General features: G+C 39.3%; 2 protein-coding genes across 2 annotated transcripts; both read right to left on the minus strand.

Moving 5' to 3' along the window:
* Positions 1-936: 936 nt before the first annotated feature.
* LOC144078820 (macrophage mannose receptor 1-like) lies at positions 937-8,071 on the minus strand. Its single transcript, XM_077607215.1, has 14 exons — positions 7,996-8,071; positions 7,811-7,873; positions 7,622-7,640; positions 7,452-7,537; positions 7,204-7,356; positions 7,030-7,141; positions 6,873-6,929; positions 2,561-2,583; positions 2,321-2,383; positions 2,218-2,236; positions 2,028-2,110; positions 1,789-1,923; positions 1,314-1,425; positions 937-1,224 (listed from the first exon to the last, which is right to left on the minus strand). Exons 2-14 carry the CDS (start codon positions 7,871-7,873, stop codon positions 1,145-1,147), a joined length of 1,005 nt encoding a protein of 334 aa, XP_077463341.1. The 5' UTR covers positions 7,996-8,071; the 3' UTR covers positions 937-1,144.
* A 3,214-nt stretch (positions 8,072-11,285) lies between these two features.
* Positions 11,286-18,549, minus strand: LOC144078948 (C-type mannose receptor 2-like). Its single transcript, XM_077607438.1, has 15 exons — positions 18,469-18,549; positions 18,292-18,354; positions 18,106-18,127; positions 17,936-18,021; positions 17,681-17,818; positions 17,501-17,612; positions 17,272-17,332; positions 14,808-14,836; positions 12,711-12,814; positions 12,512-12,571; positions 12,393-12,408; positions 12,208-12,293; positions 11,934-12,077; positions 11,635-11,746; positions 11,286-11,549 (listed from the first exon to the last, which is right to left on the minus strand). The coding sequence occupies exons 2-15, from the start codon at positions 18,352-18,354 to the stop codon at positions 11,476-11,478; spliced, it is 1,107 nt and encodes a 368-aa protein (XP_077463564.1). The 5' UTR covers positions 18,469-18,549; the 3' UTR covers positions 11,286-11,475.
* Between the last annotated feature and the right edge of the window lie 1,655 nt (positions 18,550-20,204).

Genomic DNA, 20,204 nt, shown 5'->3' on the forward strand with positions numbered 1-20,204 from the left:
TAGGAATTGTTTATGGCTCTCTCTGTCAAAAAGGTTCCCGACCCCTGCCTTAAATCATCGATTCAGGACAGCCCGGCGGCCAAGTTGTTAGCGCGTCGGCCTCGCAGTTTTGGTGTCGAAGGTTCGACCCCTGGTCATTCGTCACTGTGTGGTGTTTGCCTGTTAACCCCGGGCTTGCATGGGTTTTCTCTCGGTACTCCGATTTCCTCCCACATTCCAAAAGCATGCATGGTAGGCTGGCTGGCTGAACACACTAAATTGCCCCTAGGTATGAGTGTGAGGGTGATGGGTCTCCTTGTGACCTGCGACTGGGTGGCCAACAATCCAGGGTGTCCCCAGCCTGGTGCCCGAAATAAGCTGGGATAGGCACCAGCACCCTCTACGACCAATTTCCCTCGTTCATCATCCGTACCGCGCATCTTCGCAAGGGTTGTGGGGGTTGATGGAGCCTATCCCAGCTGACTACGCGCGAAAGGCAGACTACACCCCCGAATGGTCGCCAGTCAGCCGTTGGGCACACAGAGAGAGAGAGAGAGGGAGACGGCTTTTCACTCTCACAACCATACCGCCACCGAGCGGGAATCGGTCCTCTGCTTAACCGGACCGAATTTAAGCGAGTGAACCCCTACATCATCAGGTGTCTTTCCATTTTCATATTAATGAATGCAACACTCTAGCGCCCACCTTACATGACAGCTCATCTGCATATCTGAATATCTGCGCCTGATATACCCTGTTTTGTGCCGAAACCTAGACCCCTTCTGTTGCTGCTTAGTAAATGTTTCTTCCACAAACTTCCCAAATGCACCAGACATGACCGTAAAGACACACCTTGGTCACAGGAGTACACACTTTCCTTGCACTTTATGCTGGATTCCATGGGCACAGCCTTTAAAAATAGGATGATTGAGTGAAAATATAAAGCACACAAACAAGTTGAATGCACAGATTCCTTCTTTTATTTTTTATGCCTCAAGAGATTCATATCTTTTCGACAGACTGCAACCAAAAACCATTGAAAAAGTGTAAAAGAAGAAAAAGACAAAGTTTGAAGACCTCAAAATAAAAAGGCTATCCCGATTTTAGGTTATTATTGTCATCCAGTTGTAGGTCAGACATTGTGTTATAGAATCTGGTGGCTCGCTTAGTGCTTCATGATGTGAATGTGCTTAACACAAACAGATGGATTCATGTCGCCACAGTTGTCGTCGTGCCACATTTCATCTGTAAGCCAAAAGAAATAATTAGTAAATTATCCTCCACAAATATTCTATGTAGCAACTACAAGCTCCAGAAAGGACAATTTTACTAACCGCCGCTTTCAATATCCACGCAGTTTTCCATTCCGTCAATATTGTCCGGCTGACCAGTTGCAAAATCCACAAAAGTATTAGGTGTGCCATCAGTCCAGAAGTAAGAGTAATCCTAAAATAAAAAGGGTCATTTGAAGGAGTCATAAAAAATGACAGTTTAGATTTTCTCCCACAGTTTGTTTGCCTCATGTAATCAAACTCAATTTTGTTCTCACGCGATGACTATTATGTGGAATCGGTGTAAAATTATCGTTTGCATTCATAATCAATTCTAAGGTTTAAAGTTAGGTGATTGTAATAGTTTGGATAAGTTGAATTGACTGGAACTTTTCAATTCAATTAACCAATGACAAGCGTCGACCTGCAGGCGGAGCTCGATGAGGAATGTGTCGTTTCCTATCCTTCGACACCTCTTTCCTTTCCTGTTTGAGTTTACAATTCATACAGTTAGTTTTTTTTCTGGTCAATATTTTACCGCGATTGGGTCATGCAATCCAATCCAGGTGTCTTCGAATGTTCCCGCTGCGTGCCGAATCACTTCACGGACAATTGCATTTTCAAGACGATTTCTGATGGAGACCAGATTCCCACCAAGAATGTTGCAGACACTCTAAAGAAAAAAATGGAGTCAAGAGTTAGTCAATAGTTGGATTACTTCTTGTAAAATATCAACAACAACAAATAAATGTCATTATTATTGGGTGTTTTCCAAACCTCTGAATCGGCGAAGGTTCTCTCGTCATGTTGGTAGATAAAACAGTAATTGTCCAATCTTGTCCAACCCTTGGGACAGTAGCCTGCATCACAATTTTAACCATTTTAGAGGAAGCAACAATTCAATCGGAAGTCAAATGCCGTCAAATTGATTAGGGTGGACAGTGTAGAAGGAATACAAGTGTGCTACCTTTCTTTGTCTGACCCAACTGTGGAAAAAAACAAGAGTATAAATCACTGAATATTAGCAATAGTAACTATGCAATGGTTAAAGTCATTAAGGGAAGACCTACAACTCCAGTCAACAGTCCACTGAGCCCACAAAAGAGGATCAACAAACGAAGAGTGAATGCCATCTGCGCAAGGACAGAAAATATAGTTTTTTTCTTTTTACATTCATACGCCAGTTATAATCTGACTATAAAAGGAAAGTATCTCAAAATGTAATGGTTACACTATTTGGGTTACAAAATGATTTCAGCTGAGCTTTTTAAAGTTTTTAGCTTCTAATCAATTGAGTTGTGTAAAGTTACCTTTGCAGTGGAGATGCTCCTTGCTGTAAATGACGACCAGCAGTCCTTTTATACGAAGATTTGACACAGCTCTGGAATGTTAAAAACAGCAATCATCGTCACGTCACGTGACACACCAAACGAGTTCTCAGTCCCAGTATGGCAATTGGACGTTAATCACGTGTACCTAACTTGAAAAGGTATGTCAAGGTTAGTCAAATGCATATTCTAATTCACATTATTATTAAATAAATGACGTCTGAGGTGTGGGGAAATGTTTGAAGAAAGTTTTCTTCACAATATAATGGAGACTAAAATAAAAAAGAACTTGGGGAAACAAAAGACACAACACGCTTGTGGTTCAAGGAAATTATTGACGCATGTGTCCTTAGCAATCAAATGGGGACTGAGGGAAACAAAAGATATAAAAAGCAGGGCGGTGCTCTTGCGTACAGAGTAATGTTCTAATGGTACAATTAGTCAAATAAGTCAGTCATTTTCTTTTCATTATCACACACCTTAAATGATGCATGTCTTTCGCCCTGACTGTACCCAACCTTCGTTAATAGATGACACACCCATACATACATAGATTGTTTGGTATGCTACTTCACCAGTTGAACCCTTTCCTCATAAAAATGATTCTGTCTAGTATAGCCTTTTATAGAATCTAAAGAAAGAGGGATTTATTATTATATCTAAATTTGAGACTGCTTGGTCTGGTAAAATTGACTTTATAAAACCACTTTCCAGAATATTGAAGACAATAAATGGCAGGTAATTTGTGCAAAGGAGAATCGTCAAGATAACAAGAGACTCTCTGAGAATTAATCTTTGCTTTTAACCTTGTTTTATTCATTGAAGTAGGTACTTCTATATTGCCATAAACTTTTAAAAAGGGTAAAGAAAAAAAATCAAAATTATAAAAGCACCTCATTTGCAGGAAGAGGTTATTTAAAAAATTGTTCAAGAATATTTTCCATTGACTTCCTTCTTAATGACTTATACGTCATTTGGCACAACACACCTAGTATAATCCAATTAGGCGAGGTTGGTGATTATACTGCACCCATCAGTAGGTTGCTTGCGGTTGGTATGCCAGAAATTCATTGTGTCGTAACAGCCCGCAATGCTGAGCTAATTTTAAAAAATGGCAAATGGATCAACATTATAATAATCGAATCACATTAAAATGATTATTTTAAAAAAGGCCCAAGAGACCTTGTCGATGTTCGCACAATGTTTGAGTTGCTGTATTGATTATATTGAGTCTGAGTGAAAACTGGGAGTTGAGAATGATAGCTCAATGAAGTGCTCAAACAGAATAATGTAAACATGTAAACTATCAAATTAATTCATTTTCTATACCGCTTATTCTCACGAGGGTCCGGAGTAGGCGCGCGACACCCCGAACCAGGTCCAGAAAATGCAATTTGTGGAGAAATTGCTTCAGGATGCTTGTTTTCCAATCGGTAATTTCCTTGAAATCTTTGGCCACATCGTATTCATTCTGGGAAATGTTCCGCTCAATTGTTAACTTATTGGCTGTGAGTGACTGTTCAAGACATCCAATCCATTTTTCCCTTTGCCATTTTGGATTGGACGATTAGTGCTGTCAATAGCACTTTAAGATGAGCATTCAGTCACAGTCCTTCCAGTTTCAATGGATTGGTTGTCTAGTCTAGTTGTCAATGGCAGACACTGAGTTTCTTTTGGATAGAGTTGAAAGTGCTTCTTTCAATAGAAAATAGGCCCCTACCAATAATGCCTAAAAATGTGCAATTACTGTGAACTTTCTGGTATTAAGATTGGATTCCCATTTATTATCACGCTGCCTTACTGGTTTGAATCGACATCATGGTTAGGTTTTTTTAATCCAGAGACAATGCTTTACTGTGTAATATAATCTGTACGTCATCAAACATTTGGATGAAAACACTGATTAGTGGTTTGGTGTTAAGTACCATATTTACTCGCATATAAGCCTCCTCCGCGTATAAGCCGCACCCTTAAAATGGTTGAATTTTACAATAACTCGCGTATAAGCCGTCCCCTGATTCACAATTTTCACCTCCATATTCACGGTTTTAATAGGGAGTACAAATGTGTTACTTTAAAGGGAAAAAATCTTGACAAGTGGTATTTATGACATACACTATATGAATCAAAAGCACATGATTAGGGTCAATATCACAAGAAACTTAATATGCCTGTCTTTGTAAATGCAAAATATCAAATTACTATTCAATTTGAAAAAAGAAACAACTCCATCTTGATGAGAACCTGATGCTTTTTAATGACAGACATTACAATTTTCGTACCAGAAGTTTAAAATGTTGTCGCGGCCAAATTGCTTTTTATGTCGAAATAACTCATTTTTTTATGGTTCATCTTACTGCAATAGTTGTCACTTTTGAACAAGAAATAAGAAGAAAAAAATCAGGGCAGAATTTTGTTTTATTTCATAATTACAAATGTACAATCATTTCCTTTCAAAAAGGAATTAACGCAAGCACAACCAGGCAGCGTGTCCATACGGTGTTCATATAGTGTTCACCAAGTCTCTGGGTGCAATAATAGCATGAGATACACATTACGCAGGTGTCAAGGCTGATATTCTAACGACATGGTAAACGCTAAGAACACATCTGTCAAGGTTACTCACATCTAGCCCGTCAGAGCACGTTTATAACTGCAGTGGGCTGGCGACGCCATGAGCGAGTGGTGGCAACAAACAAACAATCTCAGAATAAGTAAAGATAAAATGGCAACTAGTTGCTGGAGAGATCCTAGTCTTCCCTTGATGGGCCCTAGAGCAGGGGATTGAACTTAAAACATCAGGTCGAATGGTGCCTAACAACTGTTCCGATAATAGAGAGGCACAAATCGTGTCCTAACAAATATCAACATTTGCAAGAAAAATTACAGAAATAACATTTGGACAAATTGCCCACTTGACCAATGACCATTTCAATGGCTTAGTCGCAAAGCAAACTTCCAATGCCATTTAGCTTTAATGATATTGAAAGAGTGCGTTCTTTATCGTCTTTCTCACTTGCTCTTCTTTTTGGTTATACATAAGATAGTTAGTTACTTCTTCCTTGTTAATTTGATCTCCAAATGTTATCAAATAATGTGGCTGCATTGATTTTTGGATTGGTCTAATGATTACAAGGAATTGACATTAATTGTATTGTATCATTTGAGTGTGGTTGCATAATGGTTTCAAAAAAATAAAAGCAACCTTCAAATCCCCTCCCAATATCCATGTTAGTTTTAATTATTTTAATTTTCATTAATTCTAATGTAAGCACATTGGTCAACTGCTGGTCTAATGGGTGTATTTCCAATATTGTGTCAAGTTACTAAAGAAATTTGATTGCGATTAATCAGGCAGGTTAATCATGCAGTCCATAGTTAGTTCTCGATTAAATGCCTTTTTTGGGGGCAAAAATGATTATATCGTTTATAAATACACCTATGAGGAATATATTATATATTCGGCCACTAGCCATTATTGTACTAGTTGCCCGTCCGCCTGCTTCTGTGCAGAGTGCGTGGGTTCAATTCCCACTTGATGGCAGTGTGATTGTGAGTGCAAATGTTTGTCTACGTGAGGGAGTCTTCATCTTCACACTGCTACATATTAGTTATGGATTTCCTAGTCACGTAAACAGTAGTAAAATGAATGATTGACATGCTAAATTTGGAGATAATTTCTGACGTCAATATGAAGTCCACTTTTTGCAGAATCCTATGTTTATGCTATGTCCATGGAACGTAGACTCTATGGAAAAAAAGGTGTTTTTGGAATGTTTGATGAGCAAATGTCATATTTGAAAATGTTCACCAAGTGAAGCTTTTTTATTTTTATTTTTTATTTCAGAATCTCTGCGTGACTTCTGACTCACTTTACCATGCAAGGTAGTTAATATTTTGCGCTTATTCGTGTTGTGTTTTAAAGCTATTTTGTGGAAAGGCTCTGTGGAAGGAGCGGCTAACAGGTTCCTTTATAAAAAAAAATAATGAGTTGCTCTCTGTGACATTCTGTGAGCCAAAAATAGTGAACAACACACAAACAAATGTGGATGCAGAAAGACACATGTATTGATGCGGGGATAGATTTTTTTAATGTTTATTAGAGAGATATGCTTTGCCCATCCAAAATTTGTTCTACCTGATGGCAATCAACCACATGTGAAGATTAGAAAAGAAGACATTTTGCAATTATTGCAGAAACAGGAAGACACCTCTGATGTCATTTAGTGCTTCAGAAGAGACACCCCTAACAAAGAAGATATGCTGTTGTAGGCAGTCACGTCTTATTGCACACTTTGGGAACAGATAAATGGAGCTTCAAAATCGCAATCCACGTCCTCCCATTCTTGAGCTGCAAGACAAGAGTGAACAAATGTGTTACGTGTGAGATTCAGACATTTTCATATTTGTTTTTCCATGATATAAATCAAAAGACACTGAAAACATATTACTTTCAACAGCAGATAACAGGACACAGTCCTCATCGACGTTGGCAGGGGCAGTTCCGCTGTTAAAATCATTGAAAGTTTCTGTAGCTGAATCAGTCCAGACAAACATTCCCTCCTGGAAGACAGTTTGAATGAGTCACACGCCAGGACAACGACTGCTTTTGCTTTCTTTTTTTACATAGGCACATGCTTTACCATATCAATGTCATTGTATCCAATCCAAGCGACTGCAGATGGTCCAACACTCTTAGCAAGCAGGGCACGAACTACTGCATCTTCAATGTTGTCTCGAACAGAGGACAGATTCCCATGAAGGGATTGGCAGGTGCTCTAAACAAAGTCAGTAAAACCGGGCACATTTTTTTTCAAGATTTTACTTTCAGGTGATGTGTTGAAACCATTTATGTATATAAAATTATTGCTACCTCAGCATTTGCAAAAGTTTCACTTTGCTCGATAACGAGGAAACAACGATCTCCCAATCGATGCCAGTTCTTAGGACAACTTGGAACTGCAAGAAAAAAAAGTTTCAGACCATTCTGCAATGTCAAAAAGGGTATCAAAACATAATCATTCCAATTGATAAGTTGCTTACCATTAACGGTGTCACACCACTGTAATGAAAAACAAAAAAATATTCTCAATACCGGAATCACTGGTCATGAATTTCACTCTTGAAAATGAATGTACAGTGCATGTGGGAGCAGAAAATCTACAGTAAGCAACCACATTCATAATGAATTCCCAGCTATGTCTTGCATAAAGTAATAGAAATTTGACTTACACCTGTAGTTAACAGGCCACTGATCCCACAAAGGAGAAGAAATCCGTGGAGAGAAAATGCCATCTGCGAAACAAGAGAAAAGAGAGATCATTTTAAACATTTCATTTACTAAATTTGTTTGGTTTGTATGTCAAATATTAAAATCCCGGGATTAAGCTATCAGGGTTTCAGCTGTGTAATTTTACCTTTGCAGTTGTGATGCGAGTTGCTGCAACAATATGTTTGAACAAAGGTGAACGCTCGTTTTATACACAAGCTCGACGCAGCCCTGGAATGTCAAACTTGTCACTCAAGTCACGTGACGCTTCAAGGAGACAAAAGCACTCAGAGTCATCATTGTATAATTAAGGATTGTGGGTTTTTTTAGGCAATTGAAAAGGTTTTAGAAATGGTTTTTCGACGCATAACATGATCACTTACAAATAATCTAAAGAATTCTTGCCACACCTTTTTATTTTGCTTTTTTTCTGATATGTCTTTTTGCAAACAAATCCCGCCATGTCAGTTTTGCGACTTTTTTGGCGGGGGATCTGCTAAGTCAGTCAGGAATGCTGCATGAGATGAGCAGGTCGCTGCTCCTTCGCACGAGGAAATGTTCTTGAGGTTAATTGGTTGAGTTTGACTCCTACACTCCCATGTCACACCCTGATGACCTCCAAATTCTCAGCTACAATCTCCTAGGGTCTAAATCCCGTGGTTGAGTCAACAAAGGGTGTTCCGATGCTGTGCCGCTTGTAACATTAATTGGACTGGCCTTGAATAAATCCCACAACTAAAGAACTGCTTGGAGAGGAGGATGTAGCTCCACAGTACAGATGGAGTGTTTGAACGTATTCGCTCAGAACCAGTAGAGTTCCAACATTGAAGATATTTTGAAGGTTGCCATTAAAATGATGAGTCAAGTGTTCAGCAGAGCAAAAAACAGTAGCGGCACATATACGTACAAAGATTGACTGTGGTATTTCATGTCAACCTTTTGTTCCATGTCAGCGCCTGGAACATTCAAAACAAGAGGGAGAGGCAACTACACGTACTTGGCATCACAACTTGGAAATGTATTGACCATCATTTTTAATTTTTCAAGTCACACCCAACATGAACCTGCTTCTTGTGGCGTCAATAGTCGTTGATTGCTTGGTATGCTACTCATCCTGTGTAATCGGTTCAACAACTGCTTCAAAATTACTGCCTGATTAAAGGTACTCCCACGTCATGCCGGTTAGTTGAGGCGTAGTCTCACCGTGTTGTGACATCAGCTCATTTTGGGGAATAATTGGGCTCCACAAATTCCAAGTTAAATTTCTTTTGGGTGTTGCACACCGCCCAATTCCGGTGGCTTTGTATGTCTATTGTGATTTATATCATTAGGTGTGTCGGAACATTGGATTGGAAGGGTGTATAGAGTTTACCTTTAGAAGAAAATTAATAGGCAACAAAAACAAAATTATAATCGTGTGAGAATATGAATCTTACTTGTTTGTGATATTATTCCCACCCTGGTCTTCAGCAAAATGTCTCTGTTAGGTAGTGTGGTCTACAGCAATTCTTCTCTATATTTTAGAATAAAAAAAGTTTCTACACTACCTTCAATATACAAGAGGATAGTAGCCCTACTTAAAATAGGATAGAGGTTGAACTTTCCCTTCAAATGACAGTTATGAATAAAAACAATCATGAAAAAGATGTGTTATTTTGGGAAAAGTTTCTCAATATTTTTAGATGAACAAAAGTTTCTACACTACCTTCAATATACAAGAGGATAGTAGCCCTAACTTAAAATAGGGTAGAGGTTGAACAATCATGAAAAAGATGTTATTTTGGGAAAAGTTTTAACTTCACAAGATACGAATACGGACAATAAGTAAAGCCGTCAATAACTACGAGCAATCCAAGACAATCCAAATATCTTTGCAAAAGGCCTGTCGTTTAGCGACGTGTTTTCCCTGTAAACTTGATCACTATCGGTCTCAACTGAATTAAGCACCGCATTTTTAAGACTGTGGTGCTCTTAAGATCCTTTACAATGCAGCGTGCCTAATTGTTCAATTCTGGTCATGCTTACTGACCTTGAATGGACAGTATTTTGTCAAAAAATCAAGGAGTCTCGCAAAGTAGTAATTTAAATACCCCCTGGAAATACTAAGTATCCCCGTGTAGTATCAACAAGAAGAAAGAAAAAATAATCTAATTCTACAACTTTAAAAGCACATGATAAACACACAAAATCACCTTTGTATTGTGTTTCCACTGATTACATAGAGAAATTGTCACAAAAAATGTTATACTAATACACGCACCTATTTTTCATATCAGCAAATCCATGATTTTCCTTGAGAGGTTCCTACAGACTATAATTGGAATCCACTTGGGGTATATTCAGTTGGATGAACATGATTATGAAAGGCACATGATTGTGAGGAAATGAATGAACGTCTTTATTGTCATAAAAGTCATGAAAGAAGGGAACTTCAATATTTGTTAGGGTGGTCGAAATTGTGTGACATTGACAAATGAAGGGTGTTGCTTAAAGGAAAACTTCACCTAAAGTTTCAGTTTTAAGGCATACATTTGATAAGCCGGTGACAGTCAAAACATGATTGTGTGTTTTATTAAATACTTTGTTTCCTGTTTGTTTGTTTTGACATGAAAACATGTGACTGCCTCTATCCTGTATTTAAAAAAAGTGTTTGCTACTTTTCTCCTATGAATTCAAGTAGAAATTAGAGTAGAGAGTCAAACAAACATTTTGACAGAATTTCAGAGAACAAGAAAATCGCTTCTTTTGAGACCAACTGGATAAAACTCATCCAAGCACTTTGTAGTCAGAAGTACTAATACAGTATGTGCCTAATCTCAGTAAGATCCTACATAAACATTTTCTACTTAGATAAAAAAGAAAAAACATACTCAGAGGCAAGAACCAATTGTCATTATATCGAAAGTGAAATAAATACCCATGATGAAAAAGCTCTAGAATTCTACTGCTGAAACAAGGTGAGAAAATTTTGTTGCTAGTTTTCACAACTTTCTTTCTTGCACATGAACGTGGAAAGTATCCCGTCATCTTCAAGGCGCAAATTGATGACTGCATTTCATTTAGAGTTTGAGAACCCACACCTGAGTGCCAAATTTATCATTTTGTGCATGCAGCAGTATGCATCAAATTCTCATTCCCAACAAAATGAAGGAAGTTTACACTTGATCTTTCTGGCCGCAAAGGTCAAATTCCAATTTGTAGGGAAAAATGAGACTGCTAAGTTATTTGACAGTCGATTCATGTGTCGTCACATTGTGTCGTCCACCGGACCACCAATCGAGAAGTACTGTTCCGTATACTCCCACTATGTTTAAAAAAGATGATGTGATATGAGTCATTTGTTATCGAGCATGCAGACTATATGTTAAGATCATGTACTACACGTGTTGGATTTTATTTGTTGAGAGGCCATTGAGTAAACACAATGAAACATTGAGATGCACTTATAGATTTCATCATTTATTGCAGAGAAACCCTTTGACCATCCAAATATGATTGCCATCAAGAGAAATTGAACCATAAAGAAAATAAAGAGAGCTAAAAAGAAACCGCTGGAAGTCTGTCATCATCTCCGAAGATTGTTAAGATTTCGGCAAAGACATTTTCTGGGGCAAAGTTGTGGTGTCGATTAGTGCTCATGAGCCTCTTTGGCGCAAAGGAAGAAATTCTCATCGGTGCAATTATCATCGTTCCATAGCAGCGCTGTAGAAAAAAAAAGAAGAGACCATTATGAAAGACGCCGTGAAAATCATTGCATGTAGGATTCACAAAGAAGAGATATCCTTACTGCCGCCATCAATCTCCACACAATCTTCAACACCATTAAAGTTGTCTGGCTGAGTATCTTGGAAAGCCATGAAGTCGAAGGCTGAGCCGTCAGTCCACATAAATGTTCCCTCCTGCAATTAAGTCAGACATAAGAGTCACATGTTCATTATTACATGTGGATTGTAATTCTGTTGTGTCAGCAGTCATACTAGTGAGCTTCCGGTGTCAGTTCATAAAGATGATCCTCAATTCCTTTTTAATTAAGAGCCGCAAAATGGCTATTTTTCATGACAACTTTTCTACTGGTCAATGTTTTACCTCAATGCCGTCATGAGCTCCAATCCAGGTGTCCTGAGTGTTGCTGGTGTCTCCAAGTGCTGCATAAATCAGCTCCTTTGCCAATACTGATTCTTTATGGTCGAGAACAGACATCAGATTCCCACCTTTGAGAATGCAGATTTCCTAATGGGAGCAAGTAACAGGTGCAAACTTAATGCTTATAATAAAGAGTGGAAGTTTCCATTTCTATTGAATGCGCTGCCACATTCTATGAGGCGTCAGATCATGGCTACAGTCTTGAACTCTTGCATACCTCGGCGTCCATGAAAGTTCTCTGCTGCTCAACAAAAGTATAACAGTAGTCGTCCAGTTGAGTCCATCCCTTCGGACAATAACTCCCTGTAACATAATTGTCGTTTTACAAAGAACAGCAAAGTACGTATGGCGACTCGATCTAGTGTTGAACCGTAATATTCATAACAGGAAAGAGGGACGGACCTTTATTGTCACAGTCCTGTAAAAAGGAAAACACATTGTTAAAAAGAAACCCAACTCAGATCAGGCCAATCATACCGTATATTCCTTTTTATTAGTCAGCTGCTAAGATTTTGACTTACTGCAGATACGAGTCCACTGATTCCACAGAGGAGGACCAAGGTTTGAAGTGCAAATTCCATCTGTGCAAAGACAGAAAAATAGAAAAGTGTATCTTCAAGATTTATAGATCGTACGTCGTACAATAGGAAACTTGTGGCACTAAACTGAGTTTCATTAAGCGGAAGGAATGGCAATTGGTGTGAAGCTGTATCTTATTACCTTTGCAGTCTTGATGCTTGATGCCCAGTAGATGTGCCAAAAACTAAAACAAGCCATCCTTTTATAGGGGACTTGACGCAAAGTCGGGAATGTGAAGCGCGTCACTCGCACAGATGTCATGTGACACGTCAAACAAGTTCCTACATCAGTCATCTTTTTTACTAAATGAACTTTGAAAATGAAAAATATGGCTTTCGAAAAACATTTGACGTGGCACAGTCAGCTCAAAACAAAACGTCTCAATCGCCAAGTCGACTAATAAAGCTCTTCGCACCTCAACTCGGGCGCCATTGCTTAAACACGCCGAAAGGATGATTTTTTTGTGTGTGCATGAAATATCGAGTGTTCCCATTCATCATAACCGGAGGGCATCAACGTGAATATTTCTAAAAAAACAAACAAACAAACAAATATTTCTAAAAAAAACAAAAAACAAAATGTGTATTCATAATATATCTTAAAATTCCCTCATAAAATGCCCTATGCAAAATGAATTGCTGTCAAATGGGTGGGGTTTTACCACAACATACCAGGAAATGTACTTTGAACTAGTTGCATAATTGGTTTAAATGACACCCTTGGAATCAGAATAATGATAAGTGCCTTCATGGAGGAACAGGAACTATTCATATTTCTTTTCTTTTATTCTTGGACTCAGGGTTAGAATTTTGGCTCCAACTATGTGCAGATTTTTCAATTGTTTTCCCTGTCCTTGTGAGGCTTTTATCCCATGTTCCTTTATGTTCTTTTAACATATCTTGTTCAGCTGCTGAGCGGGAGAATGGCAATTTGAATGTCTTTATAGGCTGAAGAGTTGAAATGGGCCACATCCTATGTGCGTTTAGTTCAGGCTTGTGTACTCTGTTTGTGGGTGTGATGATTTTTGCTGTTTTGTTTTGTTTTGTTTTGAGAAAGCAAAAGAGTGAAGAACACTAAGAATAGTGACAGAAAGAACAATACAAGTACTTTTCCCCTCTACTCTTACTGAGGGGCCACCGTGTGATGAGAGAAACCCTATAGAATGAGGGAAGCTAGGACGGTGGGGAACCCAGTATTAGGACAAATCACTTGGGAGTATTGATCGATCGACATCCTACAATGTGTTCAGTGGCACCTAGTCATTCGGGAATATGGGAATATGACGGTGATAGGTTTATTAATAGATATACTTTAATAAAAAGAGAGAGACATCGTTGACATATTCCAGCTTTAAAACATGCAAGTGAGAATCGTCCTGGCTCGTCCTCGCCACCGTGACATTCTGAAGAAACGGCATCCTCCTCTGCCCATTTAGTCGCGCATAATCAAAACACTTTAGGTAGTCTGATTCAAACAATTGCATAAGCTAACCGAATAACACAGGCAAGTCAGACATCATCCCAGGGGATAGCAAACTCAAAAGGCCCCTATGCCCGCAACCGTGGGCAATGAAGTAGGGTAAGTGCCATACGACCTAGTCAACAGCCCCAAGAATTTAAAATCACTTGAACCAATGGGAGAGGAATAACCTGAAGGTGAAGGATTAGTACCTTTCAAAAGACCACCACGCAAACCAAGGCCTGCGGCTTATTTCCCATCAAAGAGGGTGGGAAACCAAATGATACTCTGATGTAAACTCAACAACACACCCTACAATTTAGGCAAATGACTCTGACACATTGCGTTATGTTAAAACATAATTGATGGCACACCCATTCTAAATTAAGTAAAACATTTTTACAGCACATTAGCCAACGCCAGCAATAACAATGCCGCCTGATTCGTCGGCATGCTACTTGTCCTGTTGAACTACAGAGGTTTGGCGTCTCTACTGAGTCAGAGAATTGCTTTTTAATATGTGGGAGCATATACATTGTGGTCAGAAATGACCTTTCTTTTTAATAATTGTTGAGAAAAATGTCTCAAGCTTGCTTTTGGCAACTGTCTGCCACCATGTACCGTTCGACTCGTGTAACCTCTCCTGTATGACTGCTTTTCCATTCACGAAACACAAACCAATTCATGTGCAGAGGAAAGAAAAGGATAGGTGTTAGTTTAGACTTGAATTTCAATCAGCACTGACATTGGCTCAGCACTGTCATGTTGCTGTGTTCCAACCTCGGCTTCGGAACCACACGGAAAGCCACCTGCAAAGCCCGCATCAATTCTATGTTAAAAGAGCTGCTACGCCTTCAGGCCAATTCACGTGTTCACGTGACACAGGCAACTTCAGGTATTCACTTGCCTACAAAAAAACCAAACCAAAAATAAAACATAAAAAACAATGAACTTGTGACAAATATATCATCAAAGTTAAAAAAAAAACAAAACCTTATGGCTAATGTGGTTAAATCATTTTTGTGCCTTCCTTTTTCTAAAGTAGGTTGCAAATATATATCGCACAGGTTTAGAAATTCTGGTGACCAAAATAACTTCCATATAAGGATTATGGAGCCCACTGCATTGTAAGGACCTCCAAGTGTGTATTTTTTGTTTTTTGTAATCGTGGCCATATCTGTAGCACGTCTGGGGTCCTGGGTTCAAATCCAGGTCGGTCCACCTGTGTGGAGTTTGCATGTTCTCCACGGGTGTGCGTGGGTTTTTTCCGGGTACTCCGGTTTCCTCCCACATTCGAAAAACATGCATGGTGGGCTGATTGAACACTCTACATTGCCCATTGGTATGTATGAGTCTGACCGAGCATGGTTGTTCGTTGCCTTGTGTTCTGCGATCGGCTGGCCACCGATTCAGGGAGTCCCCCGGCTCTGGCCCAAAGTCAGCTGGGATTGGCTCCAGCAGCCCCCGCGACCCTAATGAGGATAAAGCGGTTGAGAAAATGAGTGAGTGAGTGAGTGAATGAATGAATGGCAAAATCTGGCCTTGCCACAATTCTCTCTCTCTCTCCGAACACTATTGACCTCATGATTTTTCTTTGCTCTTACATGCGCAATGAGTTGCGTAGATAAGTGCATGGCTTTCCTAATCAACACCGGTTAATGTATTAACCGCCGCCATCAGTATTCCAATAACACTGTAGAACCACCCCAAGGAAAATACAGTATCCGTAGCTCAAAGAAATTAAAGGGAAAGCATCAACACTGAGACAGACAAACAGACACAGGCAGAGAGGAAGCCATTTTGACCAAATCAGGTATGAACCACCTGGAGTCCAATTATTGAGAGAAGAATGCAGGTGTGGCTTAAATTTGTGACGGTCACAAGAACACTCTTTTCAGATTATGTTGAAATTAAATTATTTTTTACTCCTTTTCCTGTAACTATTTGAATGCTAAGTTGATTCATTCATTCATTTTTTGTTTATCCTCACAAGGGGTTCAGGGGGTGCTGGAGCCTATCCCAGCTGACTTTGGGCACCAGGTGAGGGACACCGTGGAAAGGTGGCCAGCCAATCGCAGGGAGAGAGAAGAAGACACACAACCATATTCATACATAGGTGCAATTTAGAATGTTCAACAAGCCTATGCACGGAAATCGAAGTACCAGGAGAAAGCCCACGCGAGCCCGGGGAGAACATGTGAACTCCACACAGTGACGACCGACTGGGATTGAACCCTCAACCCCAGAACTGTGAGGCTGACACGCTAACCACTGTGTTGTCGGGCCGCCGACTGTTGTCGCAGTTCTGAGATTGAGGGTTCAATCTCCAGTAGGTTAGGATTTTTCTGTGGTAGGCTGGCTGGTTGAACACCCCAAATTGTTCCTAGGTATGAGTGTGAGCATGAATGATTGTCCTTGTGTCTGGCAAACTGGGTTTTGATATTGAGATTAAGAATGGGTTTATGACGGTCTGTCTGTATAAAAAAAATCCAATGTTCATACAAGTTCCATAGCGTCCTGAAATATAGAAGTTAGCTGACTTTTGTTTTGCTAGAACACAAACGTTCATGATGGTGAGAGGCAACACCACAGCGTTTTTTATCAGAGCAGTGGTCATTTCAAATGGTAACTTTCTTGCTTTTGGAAAGAAATATCATTGAAATAATTCTGGTAATCCCTTGTGGTTACATTTTCGGACTCAGCAGAGGAATAGAATTGGGGAACCATTTACTAAATCTGAGGGGAAAAAAACACCACCGACCAAATGTTGGTTGCAAAACTTTACACCTGCATCCGATTTGATAAGCTCATTAGTTCCCTTTGTGCCCCTAAAATGTCCAGTGAGAGCTTATTGTGCTCTCGTTTAAAAAAAACATTTAGAATTTAAATAAAACTTATATATAATTATCAAATATGTTGACAAAGCCCATTGTTCCATTGTTTAGTTTTAACCTGTTTTGTTTTTCTGTGACAAATGTAACCCTTTTAGAAACCGCTAGACTTCATGAGAATCACTTATACAACAAACACATGTACATTGACATTTGGTGCACAGATTCCATCATTTATTGGAGGGATACCAAAATTGTTAAATGAGAAAAAGAGAAGGGAAAAAGAAATAATTGCAAAACATCCAGTTAAAGAAGGACACCACTTAAAACTGATCCAAACTATAAGGAGGCATCAAGGTGGTCGAAAAGATATTCCAGGTAGTTCCTGCGGTGTGACGCTTGGAAAGCTTTACCACAGGTCTTTGGCGCACAAATAATAATTATTATCTCCACAGCCATCATCATTCCAAAGGCCTGTTTCAAAAAAAAAAAGGGGGAAGGAGGAGGTAGTTACATATTTATATTTTTCAAAATGTTGTATTTGTCAAGCATGAAGACCCACTCCAAGCGCATAAACATACATTCTAATTGTTATTATTATTTTTTACATTTTTTATTTATTTAAACAAAAAGTGTTTATACCAAATTGATTAATCTCAACACAGTCTTCTGCGGATAGAAAATCATCTGGCTGACCGGTTTGGAAGTTTTCAAACTTTGATTTCTCCCCATCAATCAAAACAAAGTCACCCTCCTACAAGACAAAATGACACTTTTATAATGCATCACAGCAACACATGCCTTCTCTTGTTAATGTTTTACCGTAAGTCCATCATGACGTCCAATCCAAGTTTGGCCCATTGACCCAAGACTATTGAAAATCAATTGTCTAGCAAGTGCGTCTTCCACTGAATCATGGATGGGTGCCAGATACGCCCCCGTCAAGTTGTTGCATGCCTCCTGTTGGTAGAGATAAGAGACAACAAATGGCAAGGCATTAAATTGATAATGTACTTCAGCCTCTTCCCGATTCAATGATCATTGATGGACTAGCTACTGTGTCAAAGTTTTCCTCACCACTGCTTGTGTGTAATTAACTTCAGTGTCTTGGAATATATAACAGGTGTCACGCCACCGAACCCAACCAGGTGGGCAGCAGGGAACTGCAACAAAGTAATTATTTTCAGATGATTTAAAAAGCCAACAAAACACATAAATGCCCCGGAACTGGATGCGCTTTCACTAACCTGGCACGGTAGCCACACACAGCTGCAAAGGTAAAGAGTACATCAGTCATATCCAATCACAAAGCATCAACATCAAGTATAGCAAAATATTTTTTCCCTGTAGCCATTCGAGAACTGACAGAGATATTATTTAATCAAGACAAAGATGGCTCAAAAAGTTGCTTGCACGCTCGAAATTTCACTTACGACTGCAGAAAAGAGTCCACTGATCCCACAAAGGAGGAGCAATACACGAGGAGCAAATGCCATCTGTATAACGATAGAAAAATAATTCGCATTAAACACTTCAATCCTTCAGTTCGAAGACGAAAGTCACAGTGTTAGGCTTTCAGGCCGTGAAAGGGAGTCTGTAGAGATTGTTACCTTTGCAGTAGTGATGCCTGTTGCTTAAAGGATGTGTTGTCAACAGCAATGAACAGACCTTTTATATATCACCTTGACACAGCTCTGGAATGTTGAACGTGTCGCTCATGTCATGTGACGTATAAAACGGGTTCTTGTCCAGCCCAAGGAAACAATAGCATATAAAAAAATAAAGTCATCCAGGTATAATTGGGCACTGATACATTTTTTTCCTCTGGTTCCCTTGATGTAGATGTGATGGAATTGAACAGTTCATATGTAACATGCTCGCGGATGCATTGCTTCCACCAGAAAACTCAAAACTCCACAAATAAGTGCACTTTAATCCGTTCATTCATTTTCTGAACCGGTTATCCTCACAAGGGACACGGGGGTGCTGGAGCCTATCCGAGCTAACTTTGGGCACCAGGCAGTGGACAACCCTGAATTGGTGGTCAGCTGGTGCATCTTAACGTTTTTACTTTTGTTTTTGTGTTTTGTTTTTTTACTTTTAATAAACTTTCCCCACCGGGTCTCAGTCTTTTGTTTTCTCCTTTATTGATTGAAAATGTCACCGAGAAAGAAAGGCTTCAGAGCCAATTGTTTGATTCAAAGTGTCAGGAATGCAACGTGAGGCAGGGCGTTGTTCTCGCGTAGAAGGAAATGTTCTTCAGTTAATTAGTTGGGGTTGACTGCTACACTCCCATGCCGCACCCTGATGGCCTCCAAATCACCAGCTGCGATTTTGCGGGAAATGAAGCATACGATGAGTTAGAAAAGCGGATTCTGATACTCTACTACTTTGCTAATGTTGACTTAGCCTTGACTGCCGACCACTCTGGAGAAGAGGCTGCAATTTGGCAGTGCATCCAGAATATTTGCAACATAGTACTTGCTCATTTTCAAAGGAAACCTTTTCTCGTATGTGCAGATTGACCCCACCTCCTCGTTTGTGAATTGGAGAGTTCTATGTTTCTCAGCTGTGTCAAATGTGCGTCGATTTGCTTCAATCATTCCAAACAAAAGGGTGGGGTAACTATCGGCCACTCAGTTAAAAGTCTCAACAGCGCCTCTTGAAATTTTACATCTTCAATTTAGAGTCACAGCACACCCAACATACAGGAATCCATGTACAGTGACATCAATGATGTTTAGTTGCTTGGTATGTCATTCAATGGCCTTTGTAATGACTTAATGGTAGATACTCCCATGACATGTTTGTCGAGGCGTAGTCTCTTAAGATTTCGTGACAGTGAATCATCAAGGACCTAATTATAATCTATTGTTCTCACTAATTGCTGAGTTTAATTTCTTAAACCATCAACCTGCAGGTATGCCTAAACTTTTAAATGCCAGTGAGATGTACACCTGCGTCATTATCTACGTAGGGCACAAAATGCAGAAAATCACACTGTGGCATCTTGTCCTTCACAGCTCTTAATGTTAAGAACATTTTCAGCACACCAGTAAACTAAAATATTGTGAGGGTTACGGGCAGTTAAATGCAAGAAATTCAAGCAGCAAATGTTCATAAACTCACAAGAATGAATGCAAGAATGGTGAAACTATTATGGTGTAAAAGGCCTTCAAGTTAATAAGCAACTTGATCGGTCAAAATGTTTTTGGTTTCAGTATGTGTTCTCATAATGTTATGAAATCAACAAAGGACTATTTTTAGCCTTAAAATAATTTAGAATGCATTTGATTTTGTTTGGGGGAATGAATACTGAATGTAATTTGGTTTGACTTGAAAAAAC

The sequence above is a fragment of the Stigmatopora argus genome, chromosome 1 (assembly GCF_051989625.1).
Source record: "Stigmatopora argus isolate UIUO_Sarg chromosome 1, RoL_Sarg_1.0, whole genome shotgun sequence".
NCBI classification, from domain to species: Eukaryota; Metazoa; Chordata; class Actinopteri; order Syngnathiformes; family Syngnathidae; genus Stigmatopora; species Stigmatopora argus.